At 46.3% G+C, this 18629-nt stretch overlaps 2 pseudogenes and 1 gene segment (V, D, J or C); all 3 read right to left on the bottom strand.

The window, feature by feature from the left end:
* Positions 1–3615: 3615 nt before the first annotated feature.
* LOC119869100 lies at positions 3616–4236 on the bottom strand. The segment is given in 2 exon segments: positions 3616–4001; positions 4093–4236. Coding segments are annotated over 2 exon segments (429 nt in total).
* A 1435-nt stretch (positions 4237–5671) lies between these two features.
* Positions 5672–6154, bottom strand: LOC119869097 (annotated as a pseudogene).
* A 2974-nt stretch (positions 6155–9128) lies between these two features.
* Positions 9129–9589, bottom strand: LOC119869122 (annotated as a pseudogene).
* Between the last annotated feature and the right edge of the window lie 9040 nt (positions 9590–18629).

The raw sequence follows: 18629 nt of genomic DNA on the forward strand, positions 1-18629 counted from the left end.
GATGCTGGTGGCTGTGGTCCCAGGAGAAGGCGGGGAGGGAAGCGGGAAAGAGGACTGTGTGAACTGGGGTCTCTGCTATGCCAGGCCCTTCAGAGGTGCTGCTGTCACTGCAGGGGAGCCTCAGGTAGGGAGAGGCTTCTCTGAGCATGTAGGAGTAGAAGATCTGGGGAAGGAGCACAAACACTGAATTCCTAGCTCAGAAATGGGAGACCCTGACCTTGAGCGTCAGGATCAGTGCCCATAGCCTGAGGCAGGTATGCAGCCCTGGTGAGCAGGCCCTGTGGTGTATGTGTCGTGTAGGGGGACAGGAGCCTAGATTGGTACCCTGGACCCCTTCCCTGGGTACGGAACAGGGGACAGATGTCCAGGAGGCAGCGTCCCTCAGTCCAGGCTGGCTCAGGGGGCCTTCCCTGCATCATCCCTGCAGTGTGTGGTGATGTTAGTCTTCCCCTCTGCTCCAGGTCCCCAGAGGTGAGCCAGGTGTCAATGATAAGACATATGCCCCTCCTCGTCTCCCACATAAAAATGTTCCAGGAGGGTTGAGGCCAGTGACCATGTGTTGGGGGTTTGCAGACCTTTATAGCCCAGCAGAATGAGGAGTCATGGAGGAACATGACCTGAATGTCCAAGGTCAGGCTGCAGTGCCCGGGATATGGGGGTCATGAAGAAATGGGGTGGAGAACCCCAACCTCTGCCTTGAAATGCACAGCCCCAGGATCCCAGCCACATGGCAGCAGAGCTTGGGGATCTTTCTCAACCTTTCAGCCCCCAGAGGGAGGAAAGTATCATCTTGGTCACTGCTCCCCACCCCCAGGTCCTCTCCTGGTGCCTGTAATGTAACCCCTCTGAGCTCAGGGTTTCTGAGGCTGACAGCAGGTGGGACCTGGGCCCAGACTCAGGCAAGGGATGCACAGCATCCCATGGAGCTGAGGGACAGGCTTCCAGGCTCCTGCTGCCCCAGTCCTGGTCCACACTGGCTGAGATGAGGGAAGAGGATTGCAGAGCAGAGCCCTCTGCCTCCAGTGCTGTGGGTCCCCAAACCTTGTGCATGGAGGACAGGCCATACCCAGGTCCCACCCACCCTCCTGAGGCTGCACCTAATGACTCCAAATGGCTCAGAACCCCCTGCTGTGGCTCCCTCCTGGCGACTGTCTCCTACTGTCCCCACTGCTCCACTGCTTCTCCAGGATTAGAGTGAGGCTTGGGGTCAGGACCATCCCCAGGGCAGGGAGCACATGGACAAAGACATCAGGGATGCTGCCCCCATGGACTCCAAGGTGGGACCTCGAGGCCTGGTTTCTGTCTCTCTCTGTCTCTGTCTCTCACCCCAGCTCCTCTGTCAGCTGAGCCTCTGTCCACTCTCCTGGGGGGGGAGGATACAAGCTCGCTCTGTCTCTACGATGACCTCTGTCTGTGGCCCCAGGTGTGTGCTGTAATTTGCAGGTTTATAAATAATCAACCATTAGTTTTCAAACTATCCAGTGTTATAGCTGTATCCAGTGTCCTAGGGCAATCGTCTCCAGAACCATAAGGGCGGGTCCGATCTCCACACTTGCTATGGAGAGGTTGAGACTCTCACAACACAGGACCTTCTGTTCCTGAAGGGACAACGATGTCTACCATCACCTATGACCTTGGACGTTACGGTTCAATTCCAGGCCCGGCCCTGACACATGACAAGGACTGAGCCCTCAGCCCAGGGGACACACTCTGTCATCCTAAGGGGCTCACGTGCAGTTTCCTTGCTCCCTTTTCAAATTTCCTGTTCACACTCCCTGAGGTCTCCACCTTCCTGTCCTCCCCCTTTGGGGACAAGGGTCACACCTCCTTGGAGAAGTGGATGAGATGATATTCCCTGTGAGCTGTCATGGACCCCAGACTTCTAGAAGACATTCTCTGCCTGCATGAAGGAGCTGTCACTCTGGGGTACAGTTTACTGAGCTGTGACAACACAGCACTGGGGTGCCGCTGCCTTCACAGTGCCATGTAGGAGAGTGACATCACCTCGAATAGAGTCGCCTAACACACTCCCCCTCCTCCTTCCTCAACCTGCTGTCAATCACTGGCCTCCTTGCCACCTCTAGATACCCACATCTTCCAAATTACAATGAAATTCCCATGATGTGGAATTTAGCCTTTTATGTGTTATTCATCCTGAAGAAATATGCAGTTAATATTCATGCATGTTTTTGAACTTAAGAACTTATTTCTTTATTTTTTTTATTTATTTTTTATTGGTGTTCAATTTACTAACATAAAGAATAACCCCCAGTGCCCGTCACCCATTCACTCCCACCCCCCGCCCTCCTCCCCTTCTACCACCCCTAGTTCGTTTCCCAGAGTTAGCAGTCTTTACGTTCTGTCTCCCTTTCTGATATTTCCCACACATTTCTTCTCCCTTCCCTTATATTCCCTTTCACTATTATTTATATTCCCCAAATGAATGAGAACATATAATGTTTGTCCTTCTCCAACTGACTTACTTCACTCAGCATAATACCCTCCAGTTCCATCCACGTTGAAGCAAATGGTGGGTATTTGTCATTTCTAATAGCTGAGTAATATTCCATTGTATACATAAACCACATCTTCTTTATCCATTCATCTTTCGTTGGACACCGAGGCTCCTTCCACAGTTTGGCTATCGTGGCCATTGCTGCTATAAACATCGGGGTGCAGGTGTCCCGGCGTTTCATTGCATTTGTATCTTTGGGGTAAATCCCCAACAGTGCAATTGCTGGGTCGTAGGGCAGGTCTATTTTTAACCCTTTGAGGAACCTCCACACAGTTTTCCAGAGTGGCTGCACCAGTTCACATTCCCACCAACAGTGTATGAGGGTTCCCTTTTCTCCGCATCCTCTCCATTTGTTGTTTCCTGCCTTGTTAATTTTCCCCATTCTCACTGGTGTGAGGTGGTATCTCATCCTGAAGAAATATGCAGTTAATATTCATGCATGTTTTTGAACTTAAGAACTTATTTCTTTAAATGTTGACTACTATCACACTCTACGACTATACATCAGGTTGGAGTAAATCTTCGTTACTTCAAGTCTGGATATTTCATAAAAAGCTGGTATAAAAATCAGTGTGTATATTTTTTATTGCTTTCAGGGGTGCTAATTATGAATAAAGTTTCCATAAACATTCACGTGGGAATTTTTCTCTAGAAAGCTTTTTTTTTACCTTTTATATTTCTGAGTGTGGCATTGATTTATGTGTTCCTTGCAATCATCAAATAATAAGAAGAAATCATCACCTGGTTGAAGATAAGGCAATAATGTTGCCAGCTGTAAAAAAAGCTGACATGTGCATCAGCAGAACAGGGATGGGGATGAAGGACCATGATAGCTTCGTGGCCTAAGAGTGTTTCTTTTACTGAGAAATCAGAAGATGACAAGTGAATGTACTCTAGCCTAAAAGAACCAGTCCCTGATCCCAAAGGCAAAACTTTCTCATTCCTTTGACACCCTCTGTGCACAATGGGCTACTCTGAGATACTCTGAGATCAGAGATGATGAAGCAGGTGCCATTTCCAGGAGGTCCCCAAGATGCACCTGTGTTCAGGGCATCAACTGAAGAATGAGCAGAAACCCAGGGGAATCCTAAGCAGGCAGCTGCTGGGGCGCTCACTCACTTTGCAGATGGGTAAGTGGGTTTTTGTCTCACTTCCCCACACGCCTGGAGTACTGTGCCACCACTGAGACTGCTGTCATAGGATGAGCAGTAATAATCGGCTTCATCCTCAGCCTGGAGCCCAGAGATGGTCAGGGTTGCTGTGCTGCCTGACCTGGAGCCAGAGAATCGATCGGGGACTCCCGAGGGTCGGCTACTACTATAATAGATGAGGGTTCTGGGGCTTGTTCCTGGGAGCTGCTGGTACCAGCCCACATAATTGCCATAACCAACATTGGAGCTGCTTCCAGTGCAGGAGATGGTGACCCTCTGGCCCAGGGACCCAGACACTGAGGCCGGCTGAGTCAGCACAGACTGGGCCCAGGACCCTGCAAGAAGGAGAGAATAGACAGGGTGATGCTGGAGTCTGGATTGCATATGTCCTCCCAGGGCCCCTCGCCCTGTCCCACATCCAGTCACCTGCGCAGTGAGCGAAGAGGGTGAGGATGAGAGGGAACCAGCCCATGGTGGAGGTCATCACGGATCCTGTCTTCAGTGGCCCCTCAGCTGAGCAGAGCCTCCCCTCATCTCTCCCTTCTCCTCTTCATCCTCTGAGAGAGGGAGGGGCTCTTCCATGCAAATGAGACCCCGGCTCTCTGACCCCTCCCTGGTTCTGGGTCAGTTCCCTCTGCCTGAGCATGTCAGGGGTGGGTGGGCAGAGGAGGGGCTTGGGGCTGGTGTGCGGTTCAGGAGGTCCCAGCTGTGAGCCCTGAGCAGAGGTCACAGTCAGTGCCAGGTGGTGTTCCCAGCTCTGATCCAGCCTGAGCCCTCAGAAATAAGTCTCAACTGTGTTCTGGCATCCTGACACCACCTCACCCTGCATGACATGGGGATCAGTTGGCCATGGGACACAGGTCCTGTCTCCAGAGCTCTGACCACTCTCCTCCTATGATCTGGACGAGTCTCCCCACATGTGGTCTCCCCTGAATGTGGCATAGATTTTAGGCTACACTCTCATTTCTTGGTGTGAGGGACTCCTGGGTCACTCAGGGGTTAAGTGTCTGTCTTTGGCTCAGGGTATGATCCTGGAGTCCTGGGATCAAGCCCCCCATCAGGATCTGTGCAGGGAACCTGCTTCTCCCTCTGCCTATGTCATTGCCTCTCTCTCCATCTCTGTGTTTCTACCACAAATCCCTTGGATTTTCATGGGCCACTCAGGACTGAGGTGGTGTCTACACCAATTTGTCTGACATCACTGTCACATCCAGTGGAATGAAGGGTCGCCGTGTACAAGTGGCCTCCTCTGCACAGGATGCTTAGAACTTCCTCCTATATGATGACCCTGGTTGCAGCCCTCTCCTTCTCTCAATTTCCTGAAATACTGAAGACCCAGGGAGCTAGATTTTCCAGGTTGTATGTGGAAGGCCTCGTGTGCTTTCCTGGAAAGGTTACACACTGAACATCGTTGTCATCTTTCACTGTTTTCACCTTTTTTAAATTTTATTTTTAATTTATTAATGATTGTCAGAGAGAGAGAGAGAGAGAGAGGCAGAGACATAGGCAGAGGGAGAAGCAGACTCCATGCACTGGGAGCCTGATGTGGGATTCGATCCCGGGTCTCCAAGATCGCGCCCTGGGCCAAAGGCAGGCGCTAAACCGCTGCGCCACCCAGGGATCCCTTCACCTGTTTTATTTTTTTTTTATTTTTTTTTCCTTCACCTGTTTTAAACATTAGTTCTCCCCACCCCATGGGCAAGAACTCCCTCCTAGAGTCTGTCCTCCCCGCATATGGACACAGGTCTGCAGGAGCCCTGCCATTTGAAGTTGTTTGTGTGCCACTGACCTCAGAGCACAAGAGGCAGACCTGCAGGGTGTTTTAGCAGGAAGATGTGACAGCTGGAGAATTTCTTGCAAGAATCCAGAGGAAGAGAAGGCGTATTGGTCACTCCCTAGACCAACTGTACACATAAATTGGATGAATGTTCTTTTTTTCCATATCATTATTTTTAATATCCAACATTTATAATATGAGGACCAGGGCTTTCTCCTCAACTCAAGTTTATAAATTTTCAACTGGCTTGTGAAGTCAATAGGGATACTTCTTGTCTAATTTGGTTTCTGGGAAGACTTCATTCAGATCCTCAATGGTCATTTGATCAAATGGAATGATGTTCTTTATCATCTCCAGCTCTTTTTCATATTCTTCAATCCTGGCCTTTGAGAGGGATAAAAACTCAGCACAGCTTTTCACATCTTCTTTATCCTCAGCATCCACCTGGACAGTGTATTTATCCTCTGGCACAGGAAACTTCAGGGCATTAAACTTCTTCTCAAAGTCACCTACCAAGCCAGCCTTTGCCACATTGGCCTTGTAGTAAACCCAGTCGGTAGCAGGTGGTTTCTCAGGAAGAGTAGCCAACCTGGAGGTAAGCATCTCATTCCAGGATTTCAGGGAGTTGGCAATGGCCTTCTGGTTTCAGGGTATGATCTCCACAAAAGCTACCCAGTCAATGGTTTTTAGAGCAAGTTTTTGCCCAGCCATCTTGAGATCCTTCACCGACCTCATCAGCCCACAGTCCTGAATGTTCTTTTTAAGAAAATCTTCTCAATGTGCATTGACTAAGACTCAATGATGATGTCACTGTGAAGACACAGGCGGAATTACGAGTATATTGTTCACAGATCTGTGCGGACTGCATGGAAAATAACGATGGAAGTGGCATTGAAAATCTCAGTGCAGTTGCACTTGGTGGCTCAGTGATTGAGCATCTACCTTTGGCTCAGGTCATTATTCCAGGGTACTGGGACCAAGACCTGCATCAGGCCCCCTGCAAGGGCCCTGCTTCACCCTCTGACTCTGTCTCTGCCTCTCTCTATGTGTCTAATGAATAAATAAATAAAACTTTTTTAAAAAAAGAATGACTTCATCTTTCATTTAAATAGACATTTAGAAACATTTTATAGAATCATTTGTCTCTTTTTTTAACCTTATGATTATATCATGGGTCTGTTCATGCAGGCAGGAAAATCTGAAGGGGTGCCCATGAGTCCCCATGAGGACCCTTGTTGTATGAATTTCACAGCTATCTGAGTGACCTGCATTGGCCGAGGTGTCTTTGAAGCCAGAGTAGTGGCTGGGGACACTGGGGCCCTGGTGAGTCTCAGTAGACCATCAGCAGGTACTCAGGAGGCCTCCTGGCTGCTGGAACCAGCATATGGCCACCGCTGCAGCCACTGCTCAGTGTGCAGGTGAGTCTGGCTGTTGATCCCAGGGATGCAGAGAGGGAGGGCGGCTGGGTCAGCACAGGCAGGGATGGGGAACCTGCAGACACATTCACGGGTGATGGATCAGAGGCCAGACTGAATTTCCTCAAATCTCTAAGCTAGACCAGCAGACGTAGGCTGACAGTGGCTCTGTGTCCCTGAGGTCACTCCTGACCTGTGCACTGACAGAGTTGAATGAACATTAAAGATCACAGGTCAGGGTGACAAAGTCCCTGGTCCCCTCCATGGGCTGGGCTGCCCCACGCCTCCTCTTCTACTCCCCCCTCTGCCAGAAGGGCTGTCCATGCACATAGGCTCCACCCACTCACTGCCCAGCCCCTCCCTGGGCCCTGATCCTGGAGCTTTGCTCACACCACACACTGAGGAGGATGGGGTTGGCTTCAGCCCTGGGAGAGCCCTGGGGGGAAGCATCTGCTGGCACCACACACAAGTCCCTGCTCAGGGTCCAGACCTGAGAGGACACAGCTGCTGAGCTCTCATCAGGGAGCAAGGGACCAGCACACAGGCACAGGCACCGTGAGTGAAGGATCCTCACAGAGCAGCCCTGTACGGACCACAGGGCAGTCCCTCAGCGCCCCCTCCTGGTCACAGGGCACTCACCTCAGCAAGGCCCAAAGCCCTGAGAGCCCAGCTGGTTTCCAGGGCTCACCAGTTCCCTCCCCATTGGCATGGCCAGGTCTGACTCTCAGAATGGGTTCCATCTCTTGGGCATTAGAGACATGAGTTCCACATGTTCTCACAGAAATGTATTTGTGTTTTAAACTCCTGTTTTTGTCATTTTTGTGTATTTTTTTGGACTTCTATTTGCCAACATATAGTATGACACCCAGTGCTCATCTGTCAAGTGCCTCCCTCATTGGCCATCACCCAGTCACCCCGTTACCCCACCCACCTCCTCTTCCATTACTCCTTGTTCGTTTTGTACCAACATATTTGGTGTATCAGTGACAAATCCGAGAAGCACAGTGTGTTCACAGATGAGCACTACTGTGGCTCCCATCAGGCCATATTGTATTAGAATACAGTCTACACTATAGGGACATATTCAAACCCTCTCATTCATTGTCTCCATCATTCATGTCTCCCTATACAGATTCTTTTCTTTTATGGACAAACCTCATTTTTTTCACATATTTTGCTGTGGAATCCACTCAGTAGGATTGTGTTGAAATATGGAAATTATATATACTACCGAAGATGGCGGAAGAGTAGTGTCCCCAAGTCACCTGTTCCCACCAACTTACCTAGATAACGTTCAAATCATCCTGAAAATCTATGAATTCGGCCTGAGATTTAAAGAGACAACAGCTGGAATGCTACGGTGAGGAGAGTTCACACTTCTATTAAGGTAGGAAAACGGAAAAAAAGAAATAAAGAAACTAAAAGCATCCAAGGGGAGGGGCCCTGAGGAGCTGGGCTGAGGCCGCAGCGAGCACCCCCAGGTCAGGAGAGCCCTGTCGGAGGAGCAGGAGCTGCACCAAACTTCCCGGATGGACAGGCGCCCACAAGGATTCAGAGCATGACCCCAGGAGGGCAGGGATGCCCTCAGGCTCCCGGGGGTACGAAAAAGCCCCTGCCCCGGGGAGAGCCCCACACCCTGTGGCTGAGCTCTCTAAAGGGCTGCAGCATGCCCCGTGGCCTGGGAGCAGCTTGGAGGGGCTCGGGTGGAGGTCTACAGAGAGGGGGCTGCACGGCCGTGAGCCCGATTCCAGCAGTGCAGGCCTGGGAGCCCAGGGCGCAGGGGACACAGCCCAGGATCCGGCCTACACCCGGGACAGGCGGAGGGGGGAAGGCCCAGGCAGGACAGCGAGGACACCTGCCGCTGGGGGACCCAAGCTGAGCAGGTCAGGGGCCCCGCCCCAGAGCATCCAGTTCCCTGCAGACTGGGAGTTGCAGTAGATACTGCGGGAGCTGACTCCAGGGCTGGGGAGCTGGCCACCGCCACTGCTATTGTTCCTTGTGTCACCTCGTGCCACGGACAGAGCAGGGCTGCCGGGGAAGAGGGACCTCACAGGATAAACAGCTCCCACTGAGACGACCTGGCAGGGGGCAGGACAGCTCCCCAAGTGCACAAACCTGAGAGTCAGCACAACAGGCCCCTCCCCTAGAACCAGCTAGAAGGACAGGGGAAGAGCAAGTTTTTTATTTTTTATTTTTTGTCAAATGATCCTTTGTTAAAATATTTTTCTTTGTAGTCACCTCGCTGGGCATTCCACAGCATAACTACTGATGTCATCTATGATGTCATGAGGGTTACGGCAACCAACATTGCAGCCCACAGACTGGGCAGTCCCCAGGATCTCTTTAATGGTTCCAGAGAGTTCTCTGGCTAGAGATCGGTGTCACATCTGTCAGGCAATATTGACAAGCTCATCAAAAGTGATATTTCCACTGTGCTTAATGTTTTTCTGCTGCTTTCTGTCTCTTGGTGGTTCCTTGAGGGCTTTGATAATCAGGGCAGAGGCAGAAGGTATCACTTCAATCTGGGCCTGTCTGTTCTGAATGATCAGTTTCACTGTAATCCTTAGACCCTTCCAATAACCGCCTGTCTTGACGATGTCATAACCAACCTTTTTTGGAGACAGACCCGGCAGTCGATCTTCAGGGCCAGGGCAGACATGGCACCGACCTCGCCACCGGTGCACCTCAAGAACATGACGTTGATCTCATTGGGATCGAACTTAGGCGGCATGGTGGAGGCAGCTGGTGTCGGATGACCCTGGATTCAGGAGGACCAAAGACAGTTGCACCTTTGCCTCCTCTGAGCCTAAAGCCAAAAGCAGAAGAGCAAGTTCTTGACCAAGCAGTGCTGGAAAACAACAGGGGAAATCGGGGGACTTCCAGTATACAGAACAGGGGATACCCCTCCTTGTTTTGTTTTGTTTTTTGTTTTTTTGTTTGTTTGTTTCTGTTTGGTTTGGTTTGTTTTGGTATGGTTTTTTGTTCTTTATTTGTTATACCTTATTTTTTTTCCATTCCATTTTCCAGTATAACTTGATTTTAGCCACTCTGCACTGAGCAAAATGACTAGAAGGAAGAACTCACCACAAAAGAATCAGAAACAGTACTCTCTCCCACAGAGTTACAGAATTTGTATTTTTTTTTAAATTTTTTATTGGAGTTCAATTTGCCAACATATAGCATAACACCCAGTTCTCATCTGAAGTACACCCCTCAGTGCCAATCACCAAGTCAACTCAAACCCCTGCCCAAATCCCTTCCACTACCCCTTGTTCATTTCCCAGAGTTAGGTATCTCTCATGTTTTGTCACCCTCACTGATATTTTCACTCATTTTCTCGCCAAATTACAGAATTTGGATTACAATTCGATGTCAGAAAGCCAATTCAGAACCACGATTATAAAGCTAGTAGTGGCTCTGGAAATAAAAGCATAAAGTATTCAAGAGACTACATGACTGCAGAATTTAGATTTAATCAGGCCGAAATTAAAAATCAATTAAATGAGATGCAATCCAAACTGGAGGTCCTAACAACAAGGGTTAACGACGTAGAAGAACAAGTGAATGACATAGAAGACAAGCTGATGCCAAGGAAGGAAGTTGAGGAAAAAAGAGAAAACCAATAAAAAGATCATGAGGAAAGGTTAAGGGAAATAAATGACAGCCTCAACAGGAAAAATCTACGTTTAATTGGGGTTCCAGAGGGTGATGAAAAGGATAGAGGAGCAGAAGTTGTCTTTGAACAAAACGTAGATGAGAACTTCCCTAACATTGGGAGGGAAACAGGCATTCAGATCCAGGAGATAGAAAGATTCCCCCTAAAATCAAAAAAATAAAATAAAAATTCAACACCTCGACATTCAATAGGGAAACTTGCAAATTCCAAAGATAAAGGAAAAATCCTTAAAGCAGCAAGAAATAAGAAATCCCTAAACTTTATGGGGAGAAGTATTAGGTTAACAGAAGACCTTTCCACAGAGACCGGGCAAGCCAGAAAGGGCTGGCAGGATATATTCAGGGTCCTATATGAGAAGAACATGCAGCCAAGAATACTTTATCCAGCAAGACTCACACTCAGAATAGAAGGAGAGATAAAGAGCTTCCAAGATAGGCAGGACCTGAAAGAATATGTGACCACCAAACCAGCTTCTGCAAGAAATATTAAGGGGGACTCTGTAAAAGAAAGAGGAAGTCCAAGGGAACATTCCACAAAAACAGGGACTGAATAAGCATCATGATGACACTAAATTCATATCTTTCAATAGTAACCCTGAACGTGAATGGGCTTAATGACCCCATCAAAAGGCGCAGGGATTCAGACTGGATAAAAAAGCAGGACACATCTATTTGCTGTCTACAAGAGACTCATTGTAGACATAAGGACACCTGCAGCCTGAAAAGAAAGGTTGGAGAACCATTTACCATTCAAATGATCCTCAAAAAAAGCAGGGGTTGCCATCCTTATATCAAATAAACTAAAGTTTATTCCAAAGACTGTAGTAAGAGAGGAAGAGGGACACGATATCATACTTAAAGGATATATCCAACAAGAGGACTTAAATATCATGCATATTTATGCCCCGAATGTGAGAGCTGCCAAGTATATCAATCAATTAACAACCAAAGTTAAGACATACTTAGATAGTAAATCACTTATACTTGGTGTCTTGAACACAACGCTTTCTAGAATCGACACATATTCTAAGTACAACATCTCCAAAGACACAAGAGCTTTAAATGATACACTGGACCAGATGGATTTCACAGATATTTATAGAACTTTACATCCAAATGCAACTGAATACACATTCTTCTCAAGTGCACATGGAACGTTCTCCAGAATAGACCACATAATGGGTCATAAATCAGATCTTATTCAATACTAAAATTGAGAATGTCCCCTGCATATTTTCAGACCATAATGCTTTGAAACTAGAACTAAATCACAAGAAGTTTGAAAGGATTACAAACACATGGAGGTTAAGGACCAACCTGCTACAAAAAGAAAGGGTCAACCGGGAAATTAGGGAAGAATTAAAAAGATTCATGGAAACTGATGAGAATGAAGATACAACCTTTCAAAATCTTTGGGATACAGCAAAAGGACTCCAGAGGGGGAAATGCATCTCAATACAAGCATCCATCCAAAAACTGGAAAGAACTCAAATACAAAAGTTAACCTTGCACCGAAAGGAGCTGGAGAAAAAAGAGCAGATAGATCCTACATCCAGAAGAAGAAGAAATTAAAAAAGATTATAGCAGAACTCAATGAAATAGAGACCAGAAGAACTGTTGAATAGATTAAGAAAACCAGGAGATGGTTCTTTAAAAGAATTAATGAGATAGATAAACCATTAGTCAGCCTTATTAAAAAGAAGAGAGAAAACACTCAAATTAATAAAATCATGAATGAGAAAGGAGGGATCACTACTAATACCAGGGAAATACAAACAATTTTAAAACTTATTATGAGCAGCTATACGCCAATAAATTAGGCAATCTAGAAGAAATGGATGCATTTCTGGAAAACCACAAACTTCCAAAAATGGAACAGGAAGAAACAGAAAACCTGAACAGGCCAATAACAAGGGAGGAAATTAAAGGAGTCATCAATAACCTCCCAAGACACAATCTCCAGGGCCAGATGGCTTCCCAGGAGAATTCTATCAAATGTATAAAGAAGAAACCATAGCTATTCTACTAATGTTGTTCGGAAAGATAAAAAGAGATGGAACAGTTCCAAACTCGTTCTATGAGGCCGGCATCACCTAAATTCCAAAACCAGACAAAGACCCCACCAAAAAGGAGAATTATAGACCAATATCCCTGATGAAAATGGATGCAAAAATTCTGGAAAACTGTATGAAGTTTCCTCAAAGAGTTAAAAATAAATCTGCCCTATGACCCAGCAATTGCACTGCAGGGGATTTACACCAATGATAGAGATGCAGTGAAATTCCAGGACACCTGCACCCCAATATTTATCGCGGCAATGTCCACAGTAGCCAAACTGTGGAAGGAGCCTTGGTGTCCATCGAAAGATGAATGGATAAAGAAGATGTGGTCTATGTATACAATGGAATATTCCTCAGCCATTGGAAACGACAAATACCACAATTTTCTTTGAAGTGAATGGAACTGGAGGGTATTCTGCTGAGTGAAATAAGTCAATCGGAGAAGGACAAACATTATATAGTCTTATTCATTTGGGGAATATAAAAAATACTGAAAGGGAATAAAGGGGAAAGGAGAAAAAATGAGTGGGAATTATCAGAAAGGGAGACAGAACATGGGAGACTCCAAACTCTGGGAAAAGAACAAGGGGTGGTGGAAAGGGAGGAAGGCAGGGTGTGGGGGTGACTGGGTGACGGGCACCAAGGGGGCACTTGATGGGATGAGCACTGGGTGTTATGGTATATGTTGGCAAATTGAACTCCAATAAAACTAAATAAATAAATAAATAAATAAATAAATAAATAAATAAATAAATAAATATTTCGTTTAGCTCTGCAACAAACTACCCAGTTATGTTCCCAAGCGACTTGGACATTTGGCATCCCTTCCCCCCCCCAGCAATGAAGGAGAGTTCCTGCTGCCCCACATCCTGGGCACCATCTGATGTTGTGGTATTGAATTTTAGCCTTGCTGATGGGAGTCTGATGCTACCTCACTGTTTCGGTGTGTAGGCCCTAGTGACTTATCACGTGGGAAATCTTTACACAGGTGCAATTGTTCTCTGTGTACAATTTTGTAAGGGGTCTGTTCACATCTGCTCACTGGGATGACACGACCCAGCACCCTGGAATTCAGGAGCTCCCAAAGCTCTGATCTGAAAGGAAAGAGAAAATCATTATCACCAAATACCAGAACTCAGGGAATTCCCACTAAATCCCTAGAGTGGTACCAGTGGACAGGCAGGCAGTGGGCCAACTGGTTCTCTTGGGTCACACATCTTGCACAACTGCCCTTCTTCTCATTCCAACACAGCAATAGTGTGGGTCATATCGCTTCTGAAATCCATGTAACTATTTTTTCATTGGGAGATGAATATCTTCAAAAGGAGGTATTTTCATTGGAATTTAAACAAGTCTGGAATTTAAATTTAAACAATTCTGTTTCTAGTGAGATACAAAGCATTCAATGCCAGATTCTGAGCCTGTGTTGCTTAGAGGCAGGGACAGGGGAGTGATGGAATAAGAGGTGAAGAGTAGGGCAGCCCACCTTTAGCCCCAGGCGAGATCCTGGAGACTGGGATCCAGTCACACTTTTGTCTCTCTGCATGTAGCCTGCTTCCCCCTCTGCCTGTGTCTCTCCTCTCTCATTGTGTGTCTCTCATGAATAAATAAATAGAAGAAAATTAAAGATGTGAAGAGTAGACGTTATCACTTGTCTCTGGGAAACAGAAATTATCTGGGTGATATTGATCATATGCAGCTCTACAGCAATGATGATCAATCTCTCCCCAGGCTGCAGCCCAAGGTGGTCAAAGACGTTTTTGTCAACACACCTGGGCCTGGAAAATTAGGTTTGAATCCCTGCTTGTTCTCTCAGTGCTGTAATGGGTCACAATATAGCATCTCTGCCTGAGAGCTGTGGTAACATTGCCATGGTAACCCCTGTGTTTCTACTGCTCTTGTGAAAGAGAAGGTGACCTTGGATCTGGGGTCACCAAGAGATTCCTTAGGGCAGTGACACATGTACACATGGGAGAGTTCTTACTCTTGATATTCACATATCCTACCACCCTGGATTATGGAAAAGTTCCAATGGGGACTAAGGGAAGAGGGAGACAGAGTCAGTACCTGTGGGCTCAGGACACCCACTTACAGGAGTCTCCATCAACCTGGTGGCAGCTATAGCAAAGGCTCATTCATGCACCCACATCAACCAACTTCACTGAGGCAGGCTGAGCATTTTCCCAGTAATGGTGCAACATCCTCCAAATCTCATAGCCCATAAAAGGGTTCATGGCCATAGGCCCCAAATTCCTACTTTGATGGACCCCCTTCTCCTCAAGTGCACAACCCAAGCCTCAGGTGATGAGTGAGGGATCCCATCCAGCTCTGAGAATGGAATTGCCTATGACCCGTGTCCTCACACAACATCCCACATCCCAGTGTTCATGCTTAAGACACAGTGAACCTTGGTCACTTCTGAGCAGTGAAGCCTGTGAGGGAAGGGAAGGCTCTGCTCTGAGCCCTGGAGGTGCTGAATCCATGCTGGGGAAGACTACACCCCCTGTTTAGATAGTCCTGGACCTCTGATGGAGACAAAGTCAATGAAAGGCTCATTGTCCTCATTTCAGGAGAAAAAATCTTCGCAGCACAGACTCTGGTTATATGACATTTGGAAACCCAGGTAACATGACTGTTACCACATTGAAGTGTTTTGTTTTATTCTTGTTTTATTTCTGAGGACATATAGAACTTGAAGAGATAATGGAGAATAGGCTCATTATGAACCAGGCGGTAATTTTAAGTACACATTAGATATATCACTTATTTTACACGTTATAAATTTTCATGGAAGAAGCATCTGAACAGATGAAGGATTTTGTCCCATGTCCCAAACTGTCAGTGTCACTGTTAGAAGCATTATTGTTTCTGATTAGACAGTGAAGGTCAGTCTAGTCCTCAGGCTGCAGCCCCGAGATGAGGGTGCCCTCCAATGACTGAGGCATCCTTGGATCAGGAGAAGAAGCTGGGGACCCCAGAGCCCTGGTGCTTATCTGAGTCTAAGTAGTAGTACAGGTGATACTAGGGAGAGCTCCATGGCTTCTACTGGAACCAGTTGATGTAATAGCTGCCAACACTGGAGCCACTGTTCACGGTACAGGTGAGTCTGACTGTTGTTCCAAAGATGTCAAGAGGGAGGGCGACTGGGTTAGCACAGGCTGGGACAGGGACCTGCAAACACAGACACTGATGTGTAATGGAGCAGAGACCAATGTAAAACTTCCCAGCATCTGAGCCAGAGGGGCTGATGGAGCCAAGGAACTGGAACATGGTATGTGACGCCTGTCTGTCTGTACCTGTGCACTGAGAGAAATACATCAGGAGACAGGAGTATAGGCAATGATGACCATCCCCACACCAGGTGGGGTCCCCAGACCTCTTTTTGTCCTCCATTCTTTTCTACAAGAGGGGTGTCCATGCAAATGAAGTCCATCAAGTGATTTCCCAGCCCCTCCCTGAGCCCTGGTGCTGGAGCTCAGCTCACACCACATTGTGGAGGTTGGGAGTTGCTTCTCCTCTGGGGAGAGCCCTGGATGAAGCACCTGCTGAGACCACATACAGTGTCTGCTTAAGGGACTCCTCCAGGCCTGAGAGGACACAGCTGCTGAGCCCCAACAAGGAGCACAGGGCCCAACACACCGTGTGATGGGTCCTCACTGAGCAGCTATGTAGGGATCACGGGCCCATAGCTCCCCACTGGTCACAGGCACCCAGCCCACCTTGGACCAAAGACCTGGGATCCCTGGGGCCTTCACCAGCTCACCAGGTCCATGTCTATTCACAGTCCCATGTCTTATCTCTAGATACCATGATTTGTACACACTGCACATGATTACTCTGTTCCCTCATTCTCTGAAGTGATGCTTCTCTATGGAAAAGACAAACATGTACACAACTGACCTATTCAGGTGTCACCAAAGAAGTTACCCCAAGGTGAAAGTTAAGCGTCTATCAGGTCAAACATCACTGATCAGAGGACAGTGGAGCTGGTTTGAGGGGTTTGAGGCAGATCATGAGGGATTGATGGAGTTGAATACTGTCCAGGAAGTAAGGTTCTAGGCTTATTGCCAAGACAGCAGTTCAGCAATGATTTTAAAGCTCAAGTGATGCTGTTACAATCTGTTCGGAATCAGATATGACCGAGTGATTTGTGAAAAGCAAACAGCTTTGCCTGGTGGAATATTTACTGGTGAATATTAGACATAGCTCTTTAGGTTTGGAAGTGAGACATATCTCGTAAATTCATGGTTTCTGTACATTTGTGTTTTCCAATTCCTCTCAGATATTTGTTGCTTCACACACTGTTTATATTGTACCCAATTATTTTTTTCTTTTTTTTAAATTTCTTTTTATTGTAGTTCAACTTGCCAACATATAACAATAACACCTAGTGCTCATCTCATCAAGTGTACACAAGTATTTTCATTTATAGTTTCGTACCCTTTACTTTCCTTCAATTGGAAGATGAGTGTGAAGTTTTATCGTTGTTTCCACATGCCTGGGATTAGAGTGGAGAAATCATGTTCTCAATGGGCCCCAAACAACTTTGGTATATGTGCAAATAGCCAAGAAATCTCTAGACTCATAAGGACCTGAGGTAAAAGATATATGACCATGATCACCCTCTTCCCTCAGATAACTTTAGGATGAATGTTTCAGATGAGTCATGGTGCATTTATTTAGATGGCCATACCTTTTAATTTATTCTCTTATAAAATTTATTACATGGACTGTTTTCCTTTTTTATGATTTTATTTATTTATTCATGAGAGATACACTGAAAGAGAGAGAGGCAGAGACACAGGCAGAGGAAGAAGCAGGCTCCATGCAGGAAGCCCGACGTGGGACTCGATCCAGGGTCTCCAGGATCACACCATGGGCTGAAGGCGGCGCTAAACCGCTGAGCCACCCGGGTTGCCCTGATTTTCTTTTATACATTTATAAAAGATTTATTTATTTGAAAGAGAGAATTGGGATAGTAAGAGAGAGACAGATGAGTGGGGGGCGAGTGGGTGGGTGAAGCAAGCTCTCTCCTGAGCAGGATACCTGACAAGTTGATTGATTTTAAATGTTACAAAAATTAAATGTCTAAAATGACCACTCTTGATAATCTGTCACTTTGCATTTGCAAATATTTCATTATAATTCAGTTCCTATCTTCATGAAACTTATGGATTTTTAATATCTTTTATTTTGAAATTTGAGTCTGGGTATAATAAATGAGGAAAATAAGCTTTATAATGTATACTCAAAGTTGTTCATTCCTCCCTGCTTCTCTGTAGTATTCTCATTATTTCCTCCTTAAATGTTTGAAGGCATTCTCTAGAGAAGCCTTTGAACCTGGAGTTATCTTTGTGGCAAGGATGTCAGCAGAAGATATGAACAAATAATTTGGTATAAGTGCTGGTGAGCATGAGTTAAACAAAGTGATTCCTCATTCCTTAAACATAATCTACAGTGCATAAATTGTGTCTGTGGCTCCACTTTATATGATTTTAATTTTCATTTACCTTTAATATTATTGTTTCTTTTGTTTTTTATTTTAAATACTTTATTTATGTATTTGACAGAGTGGTCTCTGACTTTAGAGAGTGCACACAATCAGGAGGAGAGCCAGGCATAGGTCAAGGGAGAAGCAGGCTCACAGCTGAGCAGGGAGCCGGATGTGGGGCTCAATCCCAGGACACCAAGATCATGATCTGAGATGAAGACAGATGCTAAACCAAATGACCCACCCAGGTGCCCCCTATATCACTGTTGATGTAAAAAGAACTAAAATACTAATTTTATTACAATGAGATTATTTTAGTAATATTTAATAAATATAATGTATTTTAAAGCAAAATAAACAGAAACCATCCAAGTATAATGTCAAGTGTTGCACAACATTATTTAGAAGGAGCCATCAGACAGATAATAATTATGCTATCCTATGTCTCTTGATATTTCCCTGAGAGCCCACGGTCATCAGGAACCATGATGCTCAAATCGTACAGTCTCCAGGCTGAATTACACATTGACATCTACTGGTCACGT

The sequence above is a fragment of the Canis lupus genome, unplaced genomic scaffold (assembly GCF_011100685.1).
Source record: "Canis lupus familiaris isolate Mischka breed German Shepherd unplaced genomic scaffold, alternate assembly UU_Cfam_GSD_1.0 chrUn_S1537H1723, whole genome shotgun sequence".
NCBI classification, from domain to species: domain Eukaryota; kingdom Metazoa; phylum Chordata; class Mammalia; order Carnivora; family Canidae; genus Canis; species Canis lupus.